General features: G+C 42.2%; 2 protein-coding genes across 5 annotated transcripts in view; both read right to left on the bottom strand.

The window, feature by feature from the left end:
- LOC146625924 (uncharacterized) overlaps positions 1 to 15,963 on the bottom strand; it is a 73,695-nt gene extending 57,732 nt beyond the window's left edge. For 2 of the 4 annotated variants that reach the window (XM_085363070.1, XM_085363068.1), the window contains exons 1-16: positions 15,684 to 15,963; positions 13,108 to 13,179; positions 9,463 to 9,564; positions 9,174 to 9,284; positions 8,872 to 8,982; positions 8,642 to 8,752; positions 8,319 to 8,429; positions 7,263 to 7,376; positions 6,855 to 6,965; positions 5,366 to 5,476; positions 5,062 to 5,172; positions 4,778 to 4,888; positions 3,151 to 3,261; positions 2,946 to 3,056; positions 1,100 to 1,210; positions 311 to 418 (exon numbers count right to left, since the gene is read on the bottom strand). In XM_085363070.1, coding sequence (XP_085219196.1) covers positions 311 to 418; positions 1,100 to 1,210; positions 2,946 to 3,056; positions 3,151 to 3,261; positions 4,778 to 4,888; positions 5,062 to 5,172; positions 5,366 to 5,476; positions 6,855 to 6,965; positions 7,263 to 7,376; positions 8,319 to 8,429; positions 8,642 to 8,752; positions 8,872 to 8,982; positions 9,174 to 9,284; positions 9,463 to 9,537 — 1,518 coding nt within the window. In that variant the 5' untranslated portion in view covers positions 9,538 to 9,564; positions 13,108 to 13,179; positions 15,684 to 15,963. Of the gene's footprint in view, positions 1 to 310; positions 419 to 1,099; positions 1,211 to 2,945; positions 3,057 to 3,150; positions 3,262 to 4,777; positions 4,889 to 5,061; positions 5,173 to 5,317; positions 5,477 to 6,854; positions 6,966 to 7,262; positions 7,377 to 8,318; positions 8,430 to 8,641; positions 8,753 to 8,871; positions 8,983 to 9,173; positions 9,285 to 9,462; positions 9,565 to 13,107; positions 13,180 to 15,683 lie in introns of those variants that run through there. The other 2 variants (XM_085363067.1, XM_085363069.1) reach the window with 2 other exon arrangements.
- Positions 15,902 to 24,228, bottom strand: part of LOC146625925 (LIM zinc-binding domain-containing Nebulette-like) — an 80,645-nt gene continuing 72,318 nt past the window's right edge. The window contains exon 5 of the transcript XR_014906514.1: positions 15,902 to 15,964. The gene's annotated coding sequence lies outside the window, so the exon portion shown is untranslated. The remainder of the gene's footprint in view (positions 15,965 to 24,228) is intronic.

The raw sequence follows: 24,228 nt of genomic DNA on the forward strand, positions 1-24,228 counted from the left end.
GATGGTGAGCAAACTTCTAACATTGAACATTGTTCCTCAGGGTTCCACATCTGTCTGCCCAATGATGTGAACTATTCAAACCAGCTAACTGAACTCCTGCAACCTTTAGGATCCAACAAACACAAAATTGAACGACTATTTTATTCATTTTTATTTCATTTGAACTCATAACTGTATTTGAATTAATCAGCTGTTTTATGTATTGTGTACGCCTGCTCTGCCTCAGTGCTATTTACTGTAAATCCAAATATCTGTATGTACTGATAGATGTGTATGTTTAGTCTACAATCACAGCAGTGAAGGGTTTTACCTCGCTCCGCACTTCAGAGGCTTCTTTGGCGTGCAGCGTCTCCAGAGTCTGCGGCAGGGTGGAGTACAGAGAGCTCGACACGTCTTTCTTCCCCTTTTTGTACTTCATCTGAAAATAATTTGACGAAATTACACTTTTGATTTTCTAACAGTTCAAGGAACAGACTTTGACAGTAATTCATTAAACACGACCTCAGTGGCCTTTCAGTTTCTTCTATAGTTAAACTGACTTTTTGAATCTCTGTGATCTGCATCAGTGGGTTAAGTTCAGTTTAATGTTAAATTCACAAAAATATTAAAATTTCAACATCCACAATATCAAATAAACACTCTGTATATTTCCTATAGTGGTTTCTAGGCTCATGCTGTTTAAAGTCACTTCTAATGCAACAGTTCTTCCTGCTGTTGTTTCACATTAAAAGACTTCAAATGGAAAAATATAAGATGGCTTTTATTTTGAAAGATTCATGAGGTGGACAGACAAAAATAATATTGTTATTGAGAGTTGAACTTTTCTTTACTGTGTTGTCTGTTAGTGTGATTAACACAGACTGATGAGGAATTACTATAAACACAAACATTGTTTTCTCTTCTTCTGTGTTTGTGACGCTGCTTTGGGAGGAAGAATAATTGTATTTTTAACTGTGACAAAACTGAAATGTTAAAAATGTTCATTTTGCTGCTTTAGAATCTGTCGTAAATGTTTCATTTCTGCTACTTCAAGAGGAAGAAGTTGTTTTCTGCCGTGAATCAGCTGAAAACATTTCCCATAAAGACACCTGCTCCTCACCTCTCTCTGCAGCGCAGCAACATTTTTGGCAAACTGCATCTCGGCGGTCTCTGGTAGCTGACTGTAGGCACTCTTAGACAGGCTCTTCATCCCGCTCTCTTTGTATTTAATCTGTTAAAAGACAGCACATCAAAAACAGGAAGAGTTACTTCCTTCTATTCAGTGATGAACTCTTCAGATCTATTAGATATAAAGGACTCGAGCATCTGTAAGGCATACGGATTAGCCACACTTCTCTCTGTATTTATTTCTCTTTGTTGTCGTTTGCTTTTTCATCACTTGTGTTAAATGAACGCATATTTGTGCTTTCACAGATCAATAGTGACAGCGAGCCGAGCCTCGGCAGTGCAGACTGTATCTGTAATGCTAATTAAATGCAGCAGTGCAGATAAACCAACTAACGATGAGCTGACACGAGTTTCTGTGCAGGAACTGGAGACCTGATGCTGCTCCTGTTTCAGCCTCTTTACATGCCGTCCTGTTTATTTTACGATTCACTGACTGCTGCTGAGATAAGTCTTTGATAAACCTTTGACCTGTGCCCGCCGTAACGTGATCAGCTACGTCGGCCCCTGTGCTTTGATCAGAGCTGATGTTACTGTGAGTATGCCTTTTTAGATGCTTCTTTAACTTTTCCTGCATTAAATCCTATAAGTCAGTTTTTCTCAGTCGTTTTTCAACCTGATGGTTTTTATAAGATTTGCTTTAATTTCCTGCCCAGTCAGGCTCATTGTCATTAATTACAGATGATAATAGCTGTGATTACTGAAGTTAAAAACACACCATGTTTGATTAAAAACCAATTAAACTTCTAGTCTGAGCCCCTGATTTGGTAAAAACACGAGTTTTAGCTTCTTAATTATTACTCAGACTTTATTTCCTTCAGTTTTATTTCTGTGAAATCTCGTTGTGTTCTTCACTTTTGTTCTCATTGTCGGGTGTTTTCTGCAGGTACCTCCGGCGAGCTTCCTGTGACGTCTTCATTTTCTGTGTTTCTAAACGATCGGCTTTCCTCTCTCTGCTGTTTTCTCAGCAGCCTCAGCTGCAGAGTTTTCCCTCCATCACTCTCACTCTAGTGCATAGAGTGATGGGCGTCTACACTAAATGCTTTAAAGGTGTGGCCTTATTATTTAAATTATGCTGACATGTGCACTTTTATAAATAAATCTGTATTGAACTGCAATTAACTGAATGCTTCATATTTCTATGATTCACAGTTCAAAATAATACTTTTTTCTCTGATACTGGGCTTTTTGTGGGAGGCCCTCCGGAGCAAACCTCCCTCTGATTGGCTGCCCTTTGTAAACAGAGGGTTTGCACAGCAGGTGGGTGGGGCTTCTGTGCTCACAGCTGACGACACATGGGCCAAAAGATTAAAAAAAGAAAAAAACAGCCTGAAACTGGGTGTTTAGAGCTTTCTGAACGTTGACCTTTGACACACTGACCTCTCTCACCTAACTTGAACCTGTGAGCAGGCTAAGCATGAACATCCACCACTGTGCATGTGACAGAAATTCACATGAAAGCATGAAAAGTCCACGTGAACAAATCAAGCAGTTTCTGAGATTCTGCAGACAAACTGTTTGTTTTGCCACAGAGCAGAGATGTGCAGACAGCCTCCATTTGTCCGTGTGGCACATTCACACTGAGGTTTTTATTCAGAGAGAAGAACTGTCACATCACTGTTTTTGTTTTTAGGTTATTTTTCAGTGTGATGAGACTCAGGTTCATAATCAGAGTTTGTTAAAAAAGAAAAGAAGAAGAAGAAAAGCTCAACCTCCCAAAAACGACATGCTTTATCATAACTGATGGGAGACTGGAGCAGAGGTCATGACATCACATTTACCTCGCTCAGCATGTCGCTCATCTCTCTGGCGAAGCTGGTTTCTGAAGTGGCGGGCAGAGTGGAGTACAGCGAGCTGGACATCTCCTTCTTTCCACCCTCCTTATATTTAATCTGGTTAAATCCACAACAGGAAACACGAATAATCTTCACTCGTTGGATCTATTTTCTCATGTCAGAGCAACACAAACTGAAAGGCCGCTCTCACCTCACTGAGCAGCTCTGCGGCCTCTTTAGCGTGTTGTGTCTCCAGAGTTTCAGGCAGCAGAGAATACAGGCATTCGCTCGCCTTCTTCCTTCCATCTTCTTTATATTTCACCTGCAGACGTCAACAAAAACGAACAAATATCACTTCTCAGTAAACGACGGCCATCACTGTGACACTGCTCAGGATCGATGCGAATCAATCAAAGTGTCTCTGTGAAAAAGGCGACGGAGAAGAAAAAGTGGGATCAAATTAGATGTAGCTTTTTTAATGAAACGAGAATGAGACAGTCACATAGTCACATAACCAAACCCATATGCATCATATTATTAGACAATGCCTCTCTTCTTTGCACCTCCGACAGCACTGATGGATAACTGCAGCTGATCCCGTCAGCACCGTGCGTCCTGCCGTACCACAAAACTTGCGGGAAAAGCTCCAAAGATATAAACGAGTCCACGGCGCTGGCCTCGCCTCTGGTGCCTCTGCTGGATGCATCAGAAAGCACGGGACCCAAAGGATCCAGTGCCAGTGTCCTGTGCCAGACACCACACGACACCCCAGAGATCCCGTCATCACGCTCCGGTGGGTCAGAGCTGCTTGAGCAGCACTAAACACAGAAAGCAATAACTGTCTGGTCCAGATGTCCCGTATTTACAGTCTCCTTTGGGCTTTGACCAACACATTTGATCCAGCATCTGCCTCACACGTGGCCCACAAAGTCCAGCCAAGTCGGAGACTTTGAGCCGACACGTCACTCAGACTAAACCCAGACGTGTCCTCAGTCTGGGACAGGAGCTGATACTGAGCGTCCTCTGAATGACTTCAACAAACAAGAGATGACATGAACTATGACTTGAATCATCAGGCCGTCAGTGATCATGTTAATAGAAACTACAGTTCGCACTCTGCTGTTGGAGCGCAAGCTTCAAACGATTGAGGAGTGAAGCAGCTCACTCTCACAATGCAGCGGTATATTTAGCACAAGCCTCTTCATTTTTTAATGAAAATTCGACTTCACGCTGCTGTGCGGCTGATGCTCACTCGCTGTTACTGCGACATCTAAAAAACGAGTGGAAAACAGATTCTTTTCAGCTCTAATTCACATTTTTACACATCAGTATCACGTCTAAGTTGCTTTTCCATTTTTCAGCTTTGATTCTCTGTCACTGAGTAAATATTGATTTAACTGAGAAATGAGATTTGAAATGATTTATTCAGTCTGTCAGGGATGTGAAAAGGTTTTTTCCTGCCACAGTTCAAGGAAAGACCCAAAGACTGAGAGCACAAGATGAAAGGATGGTTTTCATATCAAGAAAACAGGAAGTGCTGCACTGAAGTAGCAGGAAAACCAGAGTCGTCCGAATGTAAGGAGCCAGAACCGAACACAGAGGAGCGTGTCACCGAAAGTGCAGCAGCCGTGTCATGTTCTGGTGGACGTGGACGCTCATTTGGAAGTCAAGCTCAAATAGCTGACAGCCTCACTGATTAAAGGCTCCGTTTTTATTATTTTTCTTTCACTTTGAAACACTCCTCGCCCTTATTTTTGCTTCAAATCTTCTTTCTTACCTCAAACATCTTTCTTAGTCATACTTTAACAACAGTAAACATGTCATCGTGTGCCGTGTACCTCACTCTGCAGCTCAGACAGCTGTTTGGCCAGCTGTGTCTCTGTGGTCTCTGGGAGCCGATGGTACAAACTGCTCTGAATCTTCTGCTTCAGACCTTCTTTATATTTCACCTGCAGGAGACAAGACGAGGCTGAGTTCAACATTAAAGCTAACACAGTTTAAAGATGGCTGAAGAACAACACAATGATCCTTGAAAATCGTATGATGATCATATAAATGTCTTTTTTACTAATAGTCTTACTCAGGTTTAAAGTTTTTTTTAAAAAACCTGGTTGTTGGGTACCTCACTCTGCAGGTCTGACACCTGCTTGGCGTGCTGGGTGTCGATGGTCTCGGGCAGCAGAGAGTACAGGCTGATGTTCATCTCCTTTTTACCGTCTTCTTTATACTTCACCTGTGATCACAGCAAAGTTCATCCACACAGAAAATACTTCTACAAAAATCTGCACGTTTCTCCTGAAATGATCCCAAATGTTACTGAAATAACTCGAACTACAAAATATCATTTAATTAAATAAGTCCAAAAAATCTCCACCTACAGATGTAATTTATTCCAACATTTCTCTGGCTTTGTACAGTTCCTGTACCTCACTGCACAGCTCCGACACCTCCCTGGCGCGAGCCGTCTCCAGCGTTTCCGGGAGCAGAGCGTACAGAGACGAGTTCACGCCCTTCTTCCCCGACTCCTTGTAGCGCCTCTGAAAACAAAGACAAATGTTAATCCAGCGTCAGCTCATAAAAGCCTTCAAACACGAACAAACATGAAATATAAATGTGCAGTAAAAGTCCACGTCTGTGCTCACAGGTACAACCTACAAAACTGTCGGGAAGCTAACTCCAGGTATCTATGTGCAACTTTCAGAGGTCAAAAAAGACAAATACGTGTTTCTGAGTAATTAAAAAGAGAAATCCAAGAGCAACACAGGACTGTTTATTTTTTAGAAAGGTGCAAAATCAGGTGCAGAGGTCCAGCGCTTAACAAATAAATGATCCCCCCTCCTCACAGCTGACCTGAATTAACACTGTTGGTAATTTTTAATGTTTCTGTAATTGTTAATCCATCAGCATTCACAAACAATTTAATTAAAATCATATTTTTTATGTCAAAATAGAATTATTGTTGTTATCCAGGAAGTAAAGCAAGTTAGTTTAACCTCCTAGGACCTGGCGTCCACATCACATTTTGGGTTATTTAGACCAAAATACTCAATTTTGCTCTACAAGGGCCTGATATCCACTTACGAGAACATTATACTGCTACTGTTCTATCAAAGTTTTAAACGAATATCATCATATGTGGCTCTGATTTTCATAAAAACAAAAATAAGGTAAATTCTTTGTTTTTACATTCATCGGGCCCCAATCAGCCCAAATATCAAAGAGAAATTAAAAATGCTGCCGTGGAAGAGTTCAGGTCTTAAGATGAAGTGACAGTAACTCTGTATTTACTGAACAGTTTGTTTCAGTGGTTGATTGTTATGCTTGATTCATGTGTCTGACACACAGAGGTCCAGTGTGAAGACTCAGATCTGGGTCCAAAATTGAGAATTCAGTTTATTACATGTCTCATAAATAACAATATCATTTTCAGTTTTAAACAACTTTGTGACTGATTCCTAAAATATTTGTGTTTCCTCATTTTAATGACAGGTGGGCTAATAAATTGTTATCTCTGCACCAACTGATTTATGTGAAATGTTCAAATAATCTGCACCATGAAAAAAACAGGAAAACTGAAAGAGGAAAGTGTGCGACAGTGTGGACCTTCCCACTGGTGTTTATTCCACCCATATAGACACAGAATGAGACTTTTCATATTTCAGTAAATGCCTTCTGCTTAATTTAAAGGGTGCATTGAGCAGCGTTACAGGAATAAAACTTTGCCCACAGCTTTAATGCTGGTTTCTGTAAAACCACAGCGGCACCACCTCAGGGGACAAACTGCACTCATAAACATACAATGAGGCACTTTATTTTCCCACAGTGTGCACGTGAAACAACTAATTTTCCCTTTTTATAACTAATCACGCACGAGTTGTGATTATATCTGCACACGTAGCTGTGAGGCTGGCTCACCTCGCTCTGCAGCTCAGCAACTGTTTTAGCAAACTGGGTCTCGGCGGTTTCTGGGAGCTGAGAGTAGAAACTCTGGGAGAGGCTCCTCCTGCCGCCCTCTTTGTACTTACTCTGAGGGGAGACAACACAAAATAATGCATCAGATGTTCATGGTGGACCTGTGGGGATCCTGTGAGTCACTAATGTAAAAACACAGAACAGAGTCTTGTTGTTTTTAATGTCTTATATGAATCTATCAAAGGAAACTTCTTCTTCTGCTCCTCATTCAACGCTGTGAAAACAAATGGGAACTTTTAGGTCTCGAGAATATTTCTGACATTTTGCTGCCGAGTCCGACAGCACGAGAGCTTGTGGAGAGTTTCAGCCTGTTTGCACACAGTATGTTGTAAAGGTGCGCCTGTGTCGTACCTCGCTGTGCATCTCAGTCATCTCTCTGGCAAACTGGATCTCTGTGGTGTCGGGCAGCTGCGAGTAGAGAGAGGCGGGAGCTCCTCTAACCATTGTCTTAGGGCGATAATTCACCTGGGACAGAGAGCGAGTGATGAGAGGCTGAGCTCAGGGATAAAACAGAGAAGACGACAACAGCAAAAAACAGAACGATTTCAGAAAAAGAGCCATCGGTTCAAACTCTGAGCCTCTGCTGCTCGTTCAGTAACGCCCGGGATGGCTGCGAGGCCTTCCTTCTTTCCATCCTTCCTTCCTTCCTCTCCCCTTTCCTTACTGTTCCTTCTTTTGTTGCTCTGCTTTCTTTCCTCGTCTTTCCCATTCTCCTTTCCTTTCCATCTTCTCCTCGCCGTTTCCTTTCTTATGCCCTTCCTTCCTTCTTTCTTTCTCGTTCATCCTTCCTTCCTCATCTATCTTTTTCTTCCTCTCTTAATTTAGTTCTCTTTATTTTACTTTCTCACTTTCTTTCTTCTTCTCTTCCTTTCTTTCTTCTTTCCTCTCACCTGTTTCCTTCCTGTCTTTATTTCTTTTCCTTTTCTCTCTCTTTTTTCCTTTCTTCATCTCACCCTTCCTCTTTCATCCTTCCTTCCTTCTATCTCTTTCTTCCTCTTTAGTTTCAGTCCTGTCTTTATTATTTTCTTCCACTTCCTTTCTTCTTCTCTCACCTTTCTCTTTTTTTCTCTCTCTTGTCCTTTCCATTCTTCCTTCTTTCCTTCCCTCTATCTTTCCTTCATGTCTCACTGTCAACTTTGGTGTAATTTTGCTTTTTCTTTGCTGTTTCTAAAAATGTATGTTACATATTTTGTTACATTTGCATTCACTCAAATCTGAAAGACCGAAGGTAGAAATGAGTCTCGAGCAGGCGCATTTAATCTTGCACTGACAGATATTTGTAAAAGAGGATCATGGATACAGTTTGTGTGTGTGTGTGTGTGTGTGTGTGTGTGTGTGTGTGTGTGTGTGTGTGTGTGTGTGTGTTTGTGTGTGTGTGTGTGTGTGTGTGTGTGTGTGTGTGTGTACCTCACTCTGCAGCTGTGACACCTCCAGAGCGTGCTGTATTTCTGGAGTATCAGCGAGCTGGGAGTAGATGGAGATGGAGGCCTTCCTCTTCCCGTCTTCTTTGTACTTTTTCTGAAACAGAACGACATCAGAACCAATCAGAATAGACCAGGAAGTAACAAGACACAAACTAGTAGCTCTTTACAGATTAACTTTAAAGTCAGTGTGGCGGACGTCTTCCGAGCTCTACAGCTGCATGAATCTGCCACAGTCAGCGTGAGCAGCTGTGATACGGGCTCAGCTGAAACATGTTGACACAGAGCTGCTGTACAACAGCCGAGTACCTCGCTCTGGAACTCGTGGACGGTCTTGGCGAGCTGCATCTCGGTGGTTTCGGGAAGCTGAGAGTACAAACTGCTGCTCATCTCCTTCTTTCCCTCCTCCTTGTACTTGTTCTGAGGAGCAGAGAGAGTTTCAGAGGGACGAGTGGTGCTGACATAACACTTCATTCACTCATCTTCATTTATTTTCCATTTTAACATTTAGTCTCAACAATCCATCCGTCGGGTCTGACCTCGCTCAGTATCTCAGACAGCTCTTTGACAAACTGGGTCTCTGTGGTTTCTGGCAGCAGAGAATAAAGGGACGAGGAAATCTTTGTCTTCACGTTTCCTTTGTATTTAATCTGAAAAACAAACACACGCGACTGTCAGTGCTAAAGCCAATGAAACATTTTTAATGGGAAATTTAAAAAATCCTCTTTTTAAGACATCGGTCTTGTCTTCAGAGTTTCAGTCATACTTTCTATGAGAACGCTGTAAACGTGGCTCGTGTGGAGAAACTGACTAAAATCTGGCTGTGCTGAAGTTGAACTACCTCGCTCTGCAGCTCTGAAGCCTCTCTGGCGTGTTGCGTCTCGGGAGTCTCCGGCAGGATGGAGTACAGCGAAACAGCCGCCTCCTTCTTCCCCTCCTCCTTATACTTAGACTGAAACAGTCACATTTCAGCACAATGAGCAGACAACTCGATCAATGTTTAAAAGAGAGAGAACGAGTCATCGTAGGGCCAATTTTAGACCGTAAAGATGAGGAAATGTTAGACAAAGACAGCAGATCTGGCCTGGTCCTCACTTAACATTGAAGCACAAGTACGATGTGTGTCAGACCTCAGAGATCACAGCGCTGATGTTCTTGGCGTGGATGAGTTCGGCTCCGGGAACAAACAGACTCTGTCCCTTCATCTTCTCGAAGTCTTCTTTATATCTGACCTGGAGGATGAGACACGAGTGTTAACGTGTTTCTGAGCCGAACTTCTCGTGAACTTGAGCTGCGTCCCCACGAGGACCGTGTGATGTGTTTTTCAGCCGTGCAGACGTTTCATCCCTTCAGGTTGTGAGTTTCAGAATCTCTCTCTGCTGCCTACCTTTTAATTAGCATCAGAGGATTGAAATACATTAACTGCATTATGTAACTTACACTGGGGATCACTGACAGCACAAGCCGACCCCGTTACATGAACTCCAGGTGAAGTATCACTGCTACACCTTCTCCTGATTGGCTCCTGCCTGACTGAGCTCTCCTCTCTTCTGTTTGGTATTAGGTTTTATCGGGTGGGCGGGGCTTGTGTGTCTCCAGAGCTGCGTGGGCTCTCCAGAAAGCTGATTAATTGGTTGTACGTTTGGGGAATTTTGTGGGCTTTCACCATTGTTGTATACATATACGTATAAGTTTCATTATTTAATGGTTAAACAATGAAACTTATATCTACAGTTACTCTGGATGTCTCTTAATTTCTGGATTATTCTCAGTTTTATTCTCTGTTCAACAAAACAAGCTGCTTTTATTAACTTCATGATCCCAGACTGATTAAAACTGCAAACTCTCTGTATTCTGGTGCTTTGCTAATGAAGTGACCTGCAAATAGTTCACCATATATTTTCACAATGTGCAGTTTGGTGTTTGTCTGAATCTGATTGGATGTTCGGTCCAATAACAGCCTGGCAGATTTTCTGTAGAGACTCTGGAGAAAAATGGAATTAATCCACAGACGACAATCTGTCACAGCCAATCTGTGACAGGAAGTCAGTGTGGGCAAAAAGCGACAGGTGCTTAAAGTACTAAATACAGCTTCGATGGCTTTTAACCAGGAACACGCGAGGCCGACTTCAGACTCAACACAAATAAGCAGAACAACACGTTCTCAACACCTCGACACAAACCAACGCTTGGTCAGACACCTATTCTCACCATATTTTTAATAAAGCGGCTCTCAAACAAGACAAACATAGTTCAGCCTCCAACAATTTTCTTCATTATTTATTATTAAAAATAGAAAAGGATGAAAGTTGAGTTTAAAGGAAATAAAGGTGAGCACAGTGCAGTCAGCAGACTCCTGTTTGTACACTGTTCTTACAAAACTCCCACAGCCACTGTCCCGAGGGAAGGGGGACCATTAATCCTGTTTCAGTTTATTTACACCTCATTTTATGGTTTTTAAAACTCGTCCTTTTGCTGTTGTTCGATCAGGTTTAGCCATTACTTAGTTAGAGTTGGGGTTACAATACACTCCTACACCATGTTAAGCTTCTCAGACACGTCCTTGGTTACCGAGGTTAACCAAAGCCCCATTGGCTACCTGAGGCTTGCTATAAAAGTGAGCCAGTCTCCATATGGGATGGCTGTGGCTCAGGGGGTACAGCAGGCTATCTACCAACTGGAAGGTTAATGGTTTGAGCCCCGCCTCCTCTAGTTTTGCCCCTGATGTGTTCACTGAAGTACAAAAGTGTGATTGTTAGTTTAAAAGTGTTTAGATGTAGAAGTTGAAGAGTAGAAAAGCATTATTAGTTCTAGTCCATTAGCCATAAACGTCAGTATTAAACTGTAAAGCAGAACATTTTGTGCTTTCTTGGGCACATTTAACCTTTCATAACATCTGCAGAGAAACTTCTTCTATTCTTAGGGCTCAGTGCGAGTGGTTGGACCTAGCAGCGGTAGCTACATCTATATTTTAGATATGGTCTGATAAATGTAGCTGTCTTCCTTCAAGTTATAGAATCAACCAAAGAAAAAAAATCGGATTTTTTCCACCATCTGTTGTGCAAATTCATTAAGATTCTGCCGAAGGATGGCAAAGTCATTAGTGTGTGTTACACCTCTTAAAAGGATGTTTGAGGGCAGGTTTTCTCCCATGTAGAGAGCGGCTGGAGGAATAAAAGTGAAAATGATTTCATCAGGTGGGTTGAGTTGCTTCCACTGTAGCTGATGACTCATTCTGCTGTTGCTAACAGTCAAGCTGCCAAGTTTGTCTCACACCAGGGAATCAATATCTCGCCCTCCCACATCCAACAGCAACATTCAGCCTCATTCAGCGTTTTACTCCAAAAGGCTGTTTTAGAAGTCAGAAAGCATTTTTTCTCCTTTGAGTATATTTTCTCTGCGTGTTGAATAAAGGGCAGCGCTGCACTTTGGTTACCAATGGCAACGCTCTTCGTGCTGGAAGAGAGGATGACACATTTCTGTCTTACGCCTCGAGAAGTTCACATTTTATTCATGAGTTACAAATCAGGCGACGCAAACAGCAGCAGGTGTTACGCACCACGTCGGACTTCACCGTGATGACATTTCAGCCCGAGAATTTAGCCGAGCTAGCAGCATGACATCAGCAGAGCCAACTGGGACCCCAACGGCTATTCTGCTGGTGTAGCCTGTCAGGCCTCTGCTGTGGGTGGTGCATATACGAGCCGAAGTTTCCACTTTTGCTTTTCTGTGACGGGAACATTTACAATTGCAGAGGCATTTAATCTTAAATCACATGATAATCATTGTCTGCATTTCTAAGCAGTCTGCTTAGAGAGATGGGAACATGATGACAACACTTTGTGTCATTATGTTCCCAACTGTCACATTGACAGCCATGAAACATTTCACAGATATTCACATGATCCTCTCTCAGAACTGAATCAATGATTTCAGAGGGCTGAAAACTGGAACATTCAGGAGCTCCCTCACTGCAGTGAACCTCATTAGTTCTGTTGAAATTAGCAGAATGATGTTGAATTAGATTTGAATATTTTGGCAACTAGTGCATGATTCTTTCTGCAAAAAGCAAAAACAGAGCAATAGCAATGGCCTCCATTTCCCCCGAAGATATTTAAAAAAAACGAATAAACAGGGTTTTTCTTTTTTAAAGATGAGGCTCAGTTGTGCTGTTGGTAATACAAAGAGTTCATGTGGGCAACAAAGTATTTCAAGGAAAGATCCTGTTGATTCGTACACTTCTCAATGTCACTGGACAGGAGCATCGATCGGATCAACGGTGGAACGTCACCTGGTACATTTACTCAAGTACAGTTTTATTGTTCGTGTAATGTATTTGAGCATCTTTATGTTCTGCTGATTTTATTTCTAAAGCAAGTATTTGAAACTTGAAAAAAAAACCTGACCCTTGAACTATATTTTAATGCAAACATTGTGCTTTCTATTCCAAAACATTAGTTTGAAAGGTTTACTTACTTCTGATTTGTACATTTTAAAATATAGATCTACTATTGTAATTATGAATTACAGATCAAACCACCAGGCAGTTTATAAGTTCATAAAATCCTCTCCAGCTGCCTAAGAAGGAGAAAATGACGACATTATAGCTGCTGCACGCCGTTAGCGTGTTAGCGCACACGTGTGTTTGTGCATGCTGCTCAAACTAACTTACAGTGCTTACACTAAGTGCAGCATCACAGAGCTGTAGACACAACTGTAGACAATAAGCATGAACGGTGACATTAAAATAATGAGGTGACACTGAATGAACTCACGTCACTGGCGAGCAGGCTGCACCTCCTGTTAAACGCCGGGTCTGGCAGCGGAGGCTTCCCGTCAGACGAGGCCTGAAAAACACGAGATGATATATAAGAATAATTCTGACATTATATAGACAGAAACCAGGAAAAAACATTATTATCCTTGGATGTAGGAAAATTCCAGCATTTACATGAGTGGCCATTAAGCCTTTAAGACCTACCATAGAAAGAAGTCCGCCAGAGCTTACTTTATATTTTTACATGCTGTAGTGCCATTTTTGGGAGCATTTCAAGTTGCTATACATCAATACAACTGTTATAGCCCATATTTTAATAATATGTCTGCATTAAGTCCATAGTATCTACATAAATGCAAAAAAGTGCAACAAACTACAAAAAAAAATTGGAAATCGTTTTTGTGGTTTTTTTTTACATACATTTCTACTTAGAGAAATTTAAGAGGCTTATCCCTCAAAACCTTAAATACAAAAAAAGTTGCAAAAAATAGTTTCCAACAACAGGAAATTTATTTTGAGTGTCTTCATAGTTTTATTTTTGACATACACCAATTTTTATATACTGCAGAATAAATGAAAATAAATCCTATAATACAAATTTGCAAAGAAACCAGCAGGTGCATCAAAATAAACTATTTAAAGCAGTGCAATCTGAGTTCTAAGCATCCCAGAAACTATTCAGAAAAGCATGAAGTCAAACATGACTTATAAAAACACCAGTATAGGCTTTTAAGGCCTATAAGTAAAAAAAACGTCATTTTCCGCGAAAATGATGTCACTTCCGGTTTCGGACAGGTAATGGCGGACATGCGGTAGTTCGCACTGACGTCTATTTCAATGTAGGAAGTGTTACAAACAGCTGATCGGATCGGCAAAGCGTGTTTCTGGAATATTATGTTTTTGTTCCTGCAAGTGCTTTTTATGCAATGTTTGCAAAGCTATATGTGGAAGGAAACCGTGACTGAGGACAAGCTGGAGGCATAAGATGTAAGTACAACTCCTCTGGTTTCATATGCAAAAAAACATTATTGCGCTAGTTTACGTGGTTCTGGTTCTACAGGGGTTTCAAAAATAGTCGGAGCGTGCCCGCCCGGCTTTAAAGGGTTAATGCTAAAACTAACAGGAAAAATGCAGGTTTGATGATTTTATTTTTAGATGAAATCAGTTTTGCATCCATTGTTTGGGAAAGATTTTAAAAGCAGACAAGCCTGAGTGAAGACCATTAAACACAGTATCCAACATTTCATTTGCTTCTCACACACCTACATGATAACATGGAAACGCTTATAAACAACATGTGGTTTCAGGACATTCGGCTGTCATGCCTTTGCTTTATTTCACTTTTTCAGATGTGACTTTATGATGTCACATGGCACGGAAAATGGTCAGAGTCAGACACACGGGTCAGCTGTCCTCATGCAAAACCTCACAGCACAAATGAGAGCAACATTAGGTAGAAGTCTAGTGTCCTTCATGACACCTCTGCATGTTACCAGGCTGCAGACAACATGTTGAGCATAGAGTTTATTCATGCAGGTCAAAGAGTCAAGATCAGCCACAATCATGCCAAATTAGCTGATCTCTACAATTCTAATTGCTAATGTTTTGCTGCAAGCCTCTTTGCAACCCCACCATCCACTCCATGGGTATAAAACAGCAATGGAAGTCCAATGAAAAGAGCAATAAAGTCTTCCTGGCTGAAGTAGAAACTGATGGACTGACTTCACTAACGATCCAGAGCAACAGAAAGCTTTGAGTCAACCAGTGGAAACTTCCCTAATTCATGCACTGTTAATCCTTTGACTTTCTTAACAGGCTGTATTCAGCCCCCCAAAATCCCACTATCCAAGGCTAATAATGGCACATTTTCATTTGTAGTTTCACTAATCCTCTCTAAGCCTTTATAAAAACCTGCAGTGCCAGACAAAGGCCCGCGCCAAGGTCAACTGAAAGACTCCCACTCAGAGCTTAGAGGTGTGGGGGTGTGACTCCTCTTAACAAAATTTGCTGCTCTACAGACTTCATCAAAGAACGGGAAGATTCTCAAAGTGTTTGGTAGTTTGGGAACATGCTGCTGTAGTTAACAGGGAAATCAGTCAAAGAATAACCAAATAAGCACAACTTTTATGGAGATCTCCTGCTGCCTCCAGAAGCTGTTTCTCTCTGCAGAACAATTATGTTTGTTCTAATTAGACTGATGTTAAGACCATTAAGATTTGTAAAGAGATCAGATTTATCATGGAGGCTTTCTAACAATAGAAAATGGTGGGAAACTTTATTTATTTTCTCTCTTTTATGTTTGATGAGATGAGAGCTGCACAAATGTAACTCAGGGAAGCAGAATTTAGCCCTTTTTCCTGAAAAGCCTTGAAACTATTTTAAGATCCTCTTTGGTGTGAGCAGCAGGCTTCGTGTTCTCCCAAACGTTTCTGTGCTGTGATGAATTTCCTTCTGTTTTGAGTATAATTAAAGCACAAATCCAGGTTTGTAAAAGTTTCATCTCCTCATTTTGTGTTTGATGAGTTTGTTGTTTCTGATAGAGTTTATAAATCAGTCAAATTTCGAGGTTCTCACCTCTGACTCCCACGACACCAGCAACCTCTTTGCTTTTGTATCCTCATCTTCATCCTTTTCCTTTCCACCTGCCTCCACCTTTGCATCATCATCTTCCTCCTCCACTTCCTCTGCTGTATTATGACTTTCAGCCTCTTCATGCAGACCTTCAGCAGTTGTATAAGCAACCGTGCCCACAGTGGTCGCTGATGTTACCGTGGACTCCTCTTCATTTTCCTCCACTGTCACCACCTTTTTTGTCTCTGCAGCTGAAGCCTCGTCATTCTCCACCTCGGCCAGCTCTGAGGGAAAAAAGAGTTCATGTTGAACTCCAGAAGAAATAAACTTGAAATTATATTTATTTGTAAACACACAACAGGGACAAAAGGTAAAAAATGACAAAAGAAACACAAACATGATACCAAAGGTGGGGAACGACACTAAGTGACACACAAGGCAGACAGAAATAATAAACTCAATTTGTAACTCACACTGAATAAAAACCAAGTATTCAGAAAGTGAAAGTGTAAAACATCAGAGTAAGTCAAACATCTCAACAACTCCATCGTCTTCTTCTTTTGGCTGCTCCCTTTAGGAGCCACCACAGTGATCTGTCCACCACCCTGCACGCCTTCCAACAGTACATCCATCAGTCTCCTCCGTCTGAGCTCCTCCTCTTTCACTCCTGCCTGGAAGCTCCATCCAAACATCCTTCCTCTACACATGTCCAAACAGCTCAGCTTTGTCCTTGGACGTTGTCTCCAAACCGTTCGACCCGAGATGTCCGTCTGACATTTCTACTCGTCTCTGATCTTTTCCATTCTGGTCACTTAACATCTTCAGCTCAGCCTCCTGCCTGTTTATCAATGCTACTGTCTCCAAACCACACATCACCTTGTAAACCTTCCCTTTTACTCATCTCCACCCACTCAGCCCTGCCTGCACTCTGTTCTTCAATACCTCAGCTCCAGCCTCCCTTTCATTCACACACATATTCTGTCTTGCTTCTACTGACTTTCATTCCCCTTATTTCCAGTGTATACCTCCACTTCTCTCTCATCCACCTGCTCCCTGAGGAACCAAGACTTAAATAATAAGTCCAAAAATAAACCTTGACATCACTAAAATCACCCTCAAAACAAAAGGAATCCAAAACTAATAATAATCCAAAAACTTCAAGCACTGCGACGACGATCACAACCAAACTCAAACACAACAGAAAAGCCTGAAACCACGACAACTTCTGTGTAACATAAAACTGTAATAACAGTAATAGTTACCACTGGGACAGAAATAAATAATAACACTAGATATAACTCAGCAGTCAATGTAGCCTGTACCCCACGATTAGAAAGTAAGTAAAGCAAAAGTATTTGATTGGACTTTATTCATCATGAACTGGCTCAAAGTAGATGACAGGCAGAGAGTTCACACAAGATGTTCATTTAAATAAAAGATAATTTAATAAACACAAACTAGCCAAAATACAACCATCACAACTGGTCTGATTCCAGGTGGAGTGGAAGAAAAACACGAGCAGCTGATCTGGGTTTGCTTTTATAGCCAGGAAGACACATCCGAGCTGCGTTGGGTCAGTCTTCCCATGTCAGCTGATAACAGGCGGCCAGCAAAGACGAGCCTCCTGTCACAGTCCTCCATGTTACAGTCGCCCTTGATCTGGTGCTAACAGCTTCCTCAAAGTCATCCTCACCCTGTGATCAAGGTCGTCTTTTGTGCTCACTGGACAACAGGTTGAACTTTGGCTTTTCAGAATAAGATTACAGTCACATTACATTATAAGTCATCTCCTAATTCTGCAGGTTACTGTGTGCTGTTACTTTCATTTTGACACCAAAGATCTCCAACTTTACGTCCTCAGACCTTCACCTCACTCGCTCGTTTTTCTCTCACCTTCAACCTGTGGCTGATTTTCCATTCTGTGCTCTTGGCTTCCTCTGCGTATGTCGGTCTTTCAGGTTTTACTCACTGCCTCTTATTAACCTTCTCCGATGTAGTGATCACTCAGTTTTGTCACTTTGTTCCAGCACTTCACTCCTCCACTCCAGGTCCTTTAAACCTTCTTTGCTGTCAAACTTTGAGCTTCTTCGACACTCAGTTTCTGTAATGTCGTGTTCGCCTCTCGTTTCTCTATATATTCAGTAAAACCTGTGAGCGTCTGCACTGCCTCGTCTAGCCTCCTGCGATGGCTGAATGTCTTCTCTGACTCATGTTGATCGAGTGCCTCTTATCATTTTTAGCTTCTACATTTAGCCCGCTACTCAGAATCTTATCACCGCCATGCCCCTCATCCCAGCCACGGTGCCAGCTCTGGTACAGTGTGTGCTGCCCAGAAACAAAGACAGAGGCACCGGAGCTGTGTGACTGTGTGACTGTGTGACTGTGGTGTGTGTGTGTTCAGGGATGAAGGTGTCGTATGCTGGAAGGCATTCACCACTTACAAACAGACAAATATTAATCAGGTGCCTTGGTCCCTGCAGTAACTGATAAACTACAAGCACAGCGTTGACATATTCATTTTAAAATTTCTATATATGTTAAAGTTATTATTATTATTACCGTTTATGTTTAATGTTTTTTGAAGAGTGTAAGTCCAAGTTCATTGCTTCATTTAGCTTTGCCTTTGGTGCCCTGAGATAAAGATCCAACAGTGTTGCTGCTGAAAAGATCAAACAACCTCAACATCTCATCTCCAGCTGAGTTTTTTATTTTTCTGCTGAGCAGATGTGCAGCTTTCTGTCTGCAAACCAAAAGTAAACCCACGCAGGGTCAGGAAAGACCAAAAGATCTGAGAGTAGCTACACCACCAGTTTGTAAATCGCTTGATTAATTATGACATTCAAGTCATACATGAAAAAAATCAATATAAATCCACGATAGCAAAAATATCCATCCATCCATTCGCTTCCGCTTATCCTTTTCAGGGGTGCTGGAGCCTATCCCAGCTGTCATAGGGCGAGAGGCGGGGTACACCCTGGACAGGTCGCCAGGCTGTCGCAGGGCTAACACACAGGGACAGACAACCATTCACACCTAGTGGCAATTTGGATTATCCAATTAACCTATCCCCACAAGCTGCATGTCTTTGGACGGTGGGAGGAAGCCGGAGTACCCGGAGGGAAGCCGGAGTACCCGGAGGGAACCCACGCAAACACGGGGAGAACATGCAAAGACCCCGGCCTGATGGTGGAATTGAACATATGGTTGAATTGGAAATATAATAATGTTATATATCACTGATTCCCAAAGTGTGGACTGCGGCTAACACCAAACTCTGCTGGAACATTTAAATAAGGCCCGCGTGGCTGCAGAAGTGAACAGCTGGACAACAAGAAGTCATTTCTGATAAATCAACACCAGAAGTGAGAGCCCACGTGTTCCTGCCTCACCTGGTGTTTAATGTCAAACAACTTAATGTCTTTAAATATTCAGATCTGGTGCTTCAATAGACCTTTGACCTGTCAGGGTGTATCCGTCTACACCTGTTAAACAGGCTTTGGCTCACTGCAATGCTAAACTGGAAAGTAATTAAGAAATTAAGCTCATAGATTAATATATCTGGAAACAAAGAAAATTAATTAAAGGTATGAAATTTAAAAAAAAAAGCATATTATTCTTAATTTTCTGCTCTATTTTTGATCAACTCCATCAAGCAGCTGTTCAGAATGAATCAGTGAAAACATAAACAAATAGTTTATTTGTGGTGTTTAGGTGATGTTCAGAGTTGGGAATGGGATCTGAAGGTCACAGGATTAAGTTTGGTGTTGACTGTTATATATTATATTTACATTTGAAGTTTTAATGCTGGAACTATTTTCAAAATAAAACAATCACTTACTCCCTAAAACGTATTACTGAACTATCATCTGATATTATGCACTGATGAATTTAAATACTTTATCTGTTTATGTTTTCTTTTGTACTCAAAGTGTACACAGGTGCAGAATTAAAACACCCATTTCCTTTAAATATTCCAGCATCGTTTGGTATGAATGATTTTCCGATATGAAGCCAGAGACTGCAGGTGATCTGGCTCTGGGATGTGTCAGATGGCTGTCCATGTAAACAGGACGTCGACCTTATAAAGACCGACCGCGTAGGCGCCGAGTGACCATCTGCTCCCAGACTGCACAAAGACTAATCACAGCTCAACACAACAGCAAAGGGTTCATTTATCACCATTGACACCGAATCATCCACATATAACAGCAAACTGACTCTGAATTAAGAAAATACGCATATCAAGCAAAAAATAATAAAATGTGGATAAATGATTCTGATCGTGGATAATGCTGTTGTTGTTGATTATATGAAAAAATAAGCTTCAATAATCAACTGAAAGCTCATTTTTCTCGGTTTGGGCACTTTGGAAATGCACATTGTCCTGGTTACACAACAAATCTTACAAACTGTGACATATTAAAAAAAGTTAATTAATTAAAAAGATTTTTCCAGTACCTGTTACATCCCAAACTAGTAAAAACATCTGTGGACTGGAATGTGCACGGCTCAAACCTGGAAGGCTCCACAACCAGCAAAACCCAGCTCAGCCTGTAAACTATATGACAGGTGACTGTAGCCACACACACCACCCACGGCTTGTGCTCTGCTTTCTGAGGCTTTTACAGCGGTGAGCGTAAACTGGCTGCTGCATGTTAGGATTTAAGGACCGTGACTCGACACACTTCCCATTGTGCTTTATTGTTTTAATGACTTTGCACATAAACACTGTTTCCCAGGTTCGGCACAAGCGTCCACCAGCTTTCCAGCTGCCTCTGGTCTCTGACCTCACTATAAACAGGGGGAACCCTCATTACTTAGATCATGTCCACCTGTCCCTCTAACCTCGCTGGCGCTGGCCCTTGAGCTCACCGCACCACCCCTCCCCTGCAGCTGTGCCACACCTCCACCACGATTTTAAAGACAAAAGTGACCAAATTTACACGAGAAGGTGAGGAAATAAGCTTTCTGCTAACATGAGCAAGCCTGGTTTGTCGTGGTCTGGGTGGTTTTCCACAGCATCAGCTCCTCCCCAGTGGGTGGAGTCTTTGTTGTTCCTCACCTGATGGCAATCGTACCAGCAGTATTTATGACTGGCGCACTCAACTGGTCTTCGCCAGATTATCTGCCAACTTTAGTCAGTTCTCGGCCTCACGTCCGTTCCTTGGTGACTAATCGTGTGTATTAACCGTATCTCTGTTTTTCTCGTCAGCCTCTGAAACCCACCTACCAAGCTCTCCTGGATACCAGTTTGCTGCCGCCGGTAATCCCTCTCCGTTTTGGAGCTGCCATTCTCTCCTGCCTGCCTCCCTGCATTGCATGCAGCACCCACCTGGACCTCTCCTGCCTCCCCCCTCCACGCAACCCCCACCTGCAAGCTTGTAAGACAGCTCAGTGTACTATCCTTAGATTCACTCGCAACCCTCTGTGGGATTCCCCTGACTGCTCTGTCCTCTGTTTCAGTGCCCTGGCCCGCCACAGTTTCCCCTGCCCAGTACCTGCACCCAGTTATCCCTGCCATCTAGTTATCATCACAGTATTTTTCTCTCGCCTCAGACATCTAGTTTATGTTCATTGATTCTAGTCTGCACTTTCTGTTAGCCTCTGAGCATTGTAAAATAAAATCTCTTTTCGTTACACCTCACCCCTGGCCTCCGGTTTTGAATCTGCACTTGAGTCCATCCCATGTCCACGGGCCACTGCGCCTGACATGGTTAGGAAGCCAAAGACACACATATCTGCTAATTGATGCCACCATTGATTATCTTCCACTTATTAAGAGATTTGCTCTAAGTCATACAATTGATTTCCATGTATAAATGCATTAAAACAGTAAGACAAAGACAGCTGAGAAGGTGAGGTGAGGGTGAAAACACACTGCAGTGCAGTCACATCCCTAATTTTAAACTCATAACAGTCTCCAAATCATTGAGCTGTAACATTCACGCAGCTTACTGTAGTTATGATGTTGGAAAGCATCAATAGAAACCAAAATCTTTTTTGAAGCAGGCAAACAAGTTTATTTCTGCTGCAAAGATTTTAACATTAAATGTCTATGAGGACTTGCTGATGGAGCCAGCCTCTTGTGGCCACTAGAGGAACTGCAGCCTTTGGTACTTCAGCTTCTTTTTCAGCTTTGGAGGTGTCCATTTATTTATTTTGACCAATCACATTAAAAAACTTAGATTTTAAGTTTTTATTGTGATCACTGTGAAGAAAATACAACTGCAAGACTTTACTATCGGATTTCGTTAGAAATCAGGATCAGTTCCACGGACGGATTTGTTCCAAGAACAGCATTTTCCTCCCACAGTTAATTGTAAATGTAAAAAAAAAAAAGAAATATATATAAATACATCAGTTACCATGACAACTGAATAATGTTGGCAAGAAAATGCACTGCTGACTTCTGTTACAGACCAGCATGCTTTCATAACTGGTGTTACCATCGTCTTGGGGCACTTTCTCATTAATACTCATAATATTTATCCTTCTACTTGATATTTCTGTGCTCACCAGCACTCACAGAGATCCAAACCCATCAGGGGTCAAACAGTAAATCAGTGGTTCAGTGGCCTGAGAAACAGCTGAGTCCTGGCTGACTTTGGGCCTGCAGCCATCACAGCCTCACCCAGAATCACAGCAAACACGACTCTCTGGGAACAAGCTGCTTTGGTCTCTTCTTGAAGCTGAATTTGGAGTTTTTATAGGTGGTAAAAGAAAGAAAAGAAAGCCTCCTCACTGACCAGCTCTCTCTCTCTCTTTGTGTCTTTCCTCAGATCTTGTTAATGAATTCTGAAACACAAAGCTTTTCCTGGGAGAGGCCCTGTGATCTCGTCCTGATGTGAACCAGTGCTGCTGCCAGCCACAGCTCAGCAGAAACAACACATTTCTCTTCAGGTTTTCAATAGTTTATTTTTTAATGGAATACTGTACTGCACTACAGATAAACTCAGATCCTGCTGCTGTTACTGACAGTGGAAACTATGCCATACCAGCGCTTTGAAGCTGAAGCGCGTCTCATCTGCAGCTTTTTGCAGATGATGTTTTTCTTTCTAATGAGCCTGCACTGTGATGTGTGGATGACATCGCTCTTTCTCAATTAAGCAAACAGAAAACCAGCTGTGTTATTTCCGGATGCTCTGACCTCGACTCTTTAAGGATCTGTTGCTTGCAAAGAACCTGCGAGTGATCGCTGACAACACAGTGTTTAAAAAATGACTTTCGTGGATGTTAAAGCACTGATGGAGGGGAAGCTCTCATTCAGCATGCCTTGAATTCATCCCAGCTCTCCCAGTACTATTGTAATGGTCTTCATCCAGGTGCCAGTCTGCTGTCGCTCAGCTTTTTTGAAGCTGCACCGAACTCTGCTGGGACACACAAGCAAGGCCAGATGTCACCCTGGTGGCGTCTGACAGTTTCCAATGATTTCAGACTTTATAGGTGTTTCTTTTGTTCCCTCTACACTACAGAGCTGAGCTGATGCACCACAGAGGTGAAACTGCACAGCAGTTTCTCCTAAATGTTGGGATGGACGTCCCCTTTATGAACATTTTTAAATCCTTTAAAAAATATTTTCATTCTTTGGCTTTTAAACCAAACTGAGTTCTGATTTTGACATTTAGAGTTTTTAACACACTTGTAAAATAAACGGACTCATCTTAACACCACTGGACTTGCTTTACAGCACGATGTTGAAGATTAAACTGAGCAATAATCAGGCTTTTTCTATCCTTCTGTATAAATAGCTGCAGATTATTAATATCACCTGTTATGTTGAACATAATAACGGCACGGAGGACAGCAGGGTCGAGGTTAATCTCTGTTCGTTACATCACTTCCACTCTCCCACGTAAGTCAGTGCTGTCTCACTACTTTAGTCTAATCATCTTCTTTTACCCAGTCAGCCTCCACTCTGCACTAAATCTCACTTCCTTCATTTCAAATGAAATGCGACCCCCCCCTCCTCCCCGTCTCCGCCTCTCTCAGCGCTCCATCCAAGCCTCCATCTTTAGGGAAAGGGTTAGGAAAGCAAGTCATCAAGTCAAAGCTGATGGTTTCTTACATGTAAAAGTCACTTATTAATTTAACACAGGTCTCAGACTGAATATGAGGTGAAACCTGAAGCCGAGGGGTGGCAGTCGGGGCTGAGACGTGAACCCTGAGTGGAACATGCTGGATGTGGGAGGTGTGACGACCTGTGTGACAAACCTATGGAGCTTCTCTAAAAATGGCCAGGTGGTGATTAGAGGCTGTCAGCTGGTGGCAGGGTGCTGGAGGGGTGTGATGAAGCAAGTGATACGCAGCAGGTCCAACTCACCACTTTTAGATGTGATGATTTCCTGCTAACGCGCTGGTGCCCGATCCCACAGGGGGGAGCTGTATTTAAGCTACAGGGTGGACCAAAGGCAGGGTCATAAAGTTTCAGCTCGTCAGAACTCCAGGAGTGACAGGATCTCCATCAGGGAATGAATGAATTCCAAAACAGACGCTCGCGCCGCCTTTGATGACAATTACTCTTCGTTAGGTGACAGCAGCATCAGAGCGG

Source organism: Diplotaxodon limnothrissa, linkage group LG9 (assembly GCF_057381915.1).
Source record: "Diplotaxodon limnothrissa isolate DT_005_m linkage group LG9, D_limnothrissa_male_GT1.1, whole genome shotgun sequence".
NCBI lineage: Eukaryota > Metazoa > Chordata > Actinopteri > Cichliformes > Cichlidae > Diplotaxodon > Diplotaxodon limnothrissa.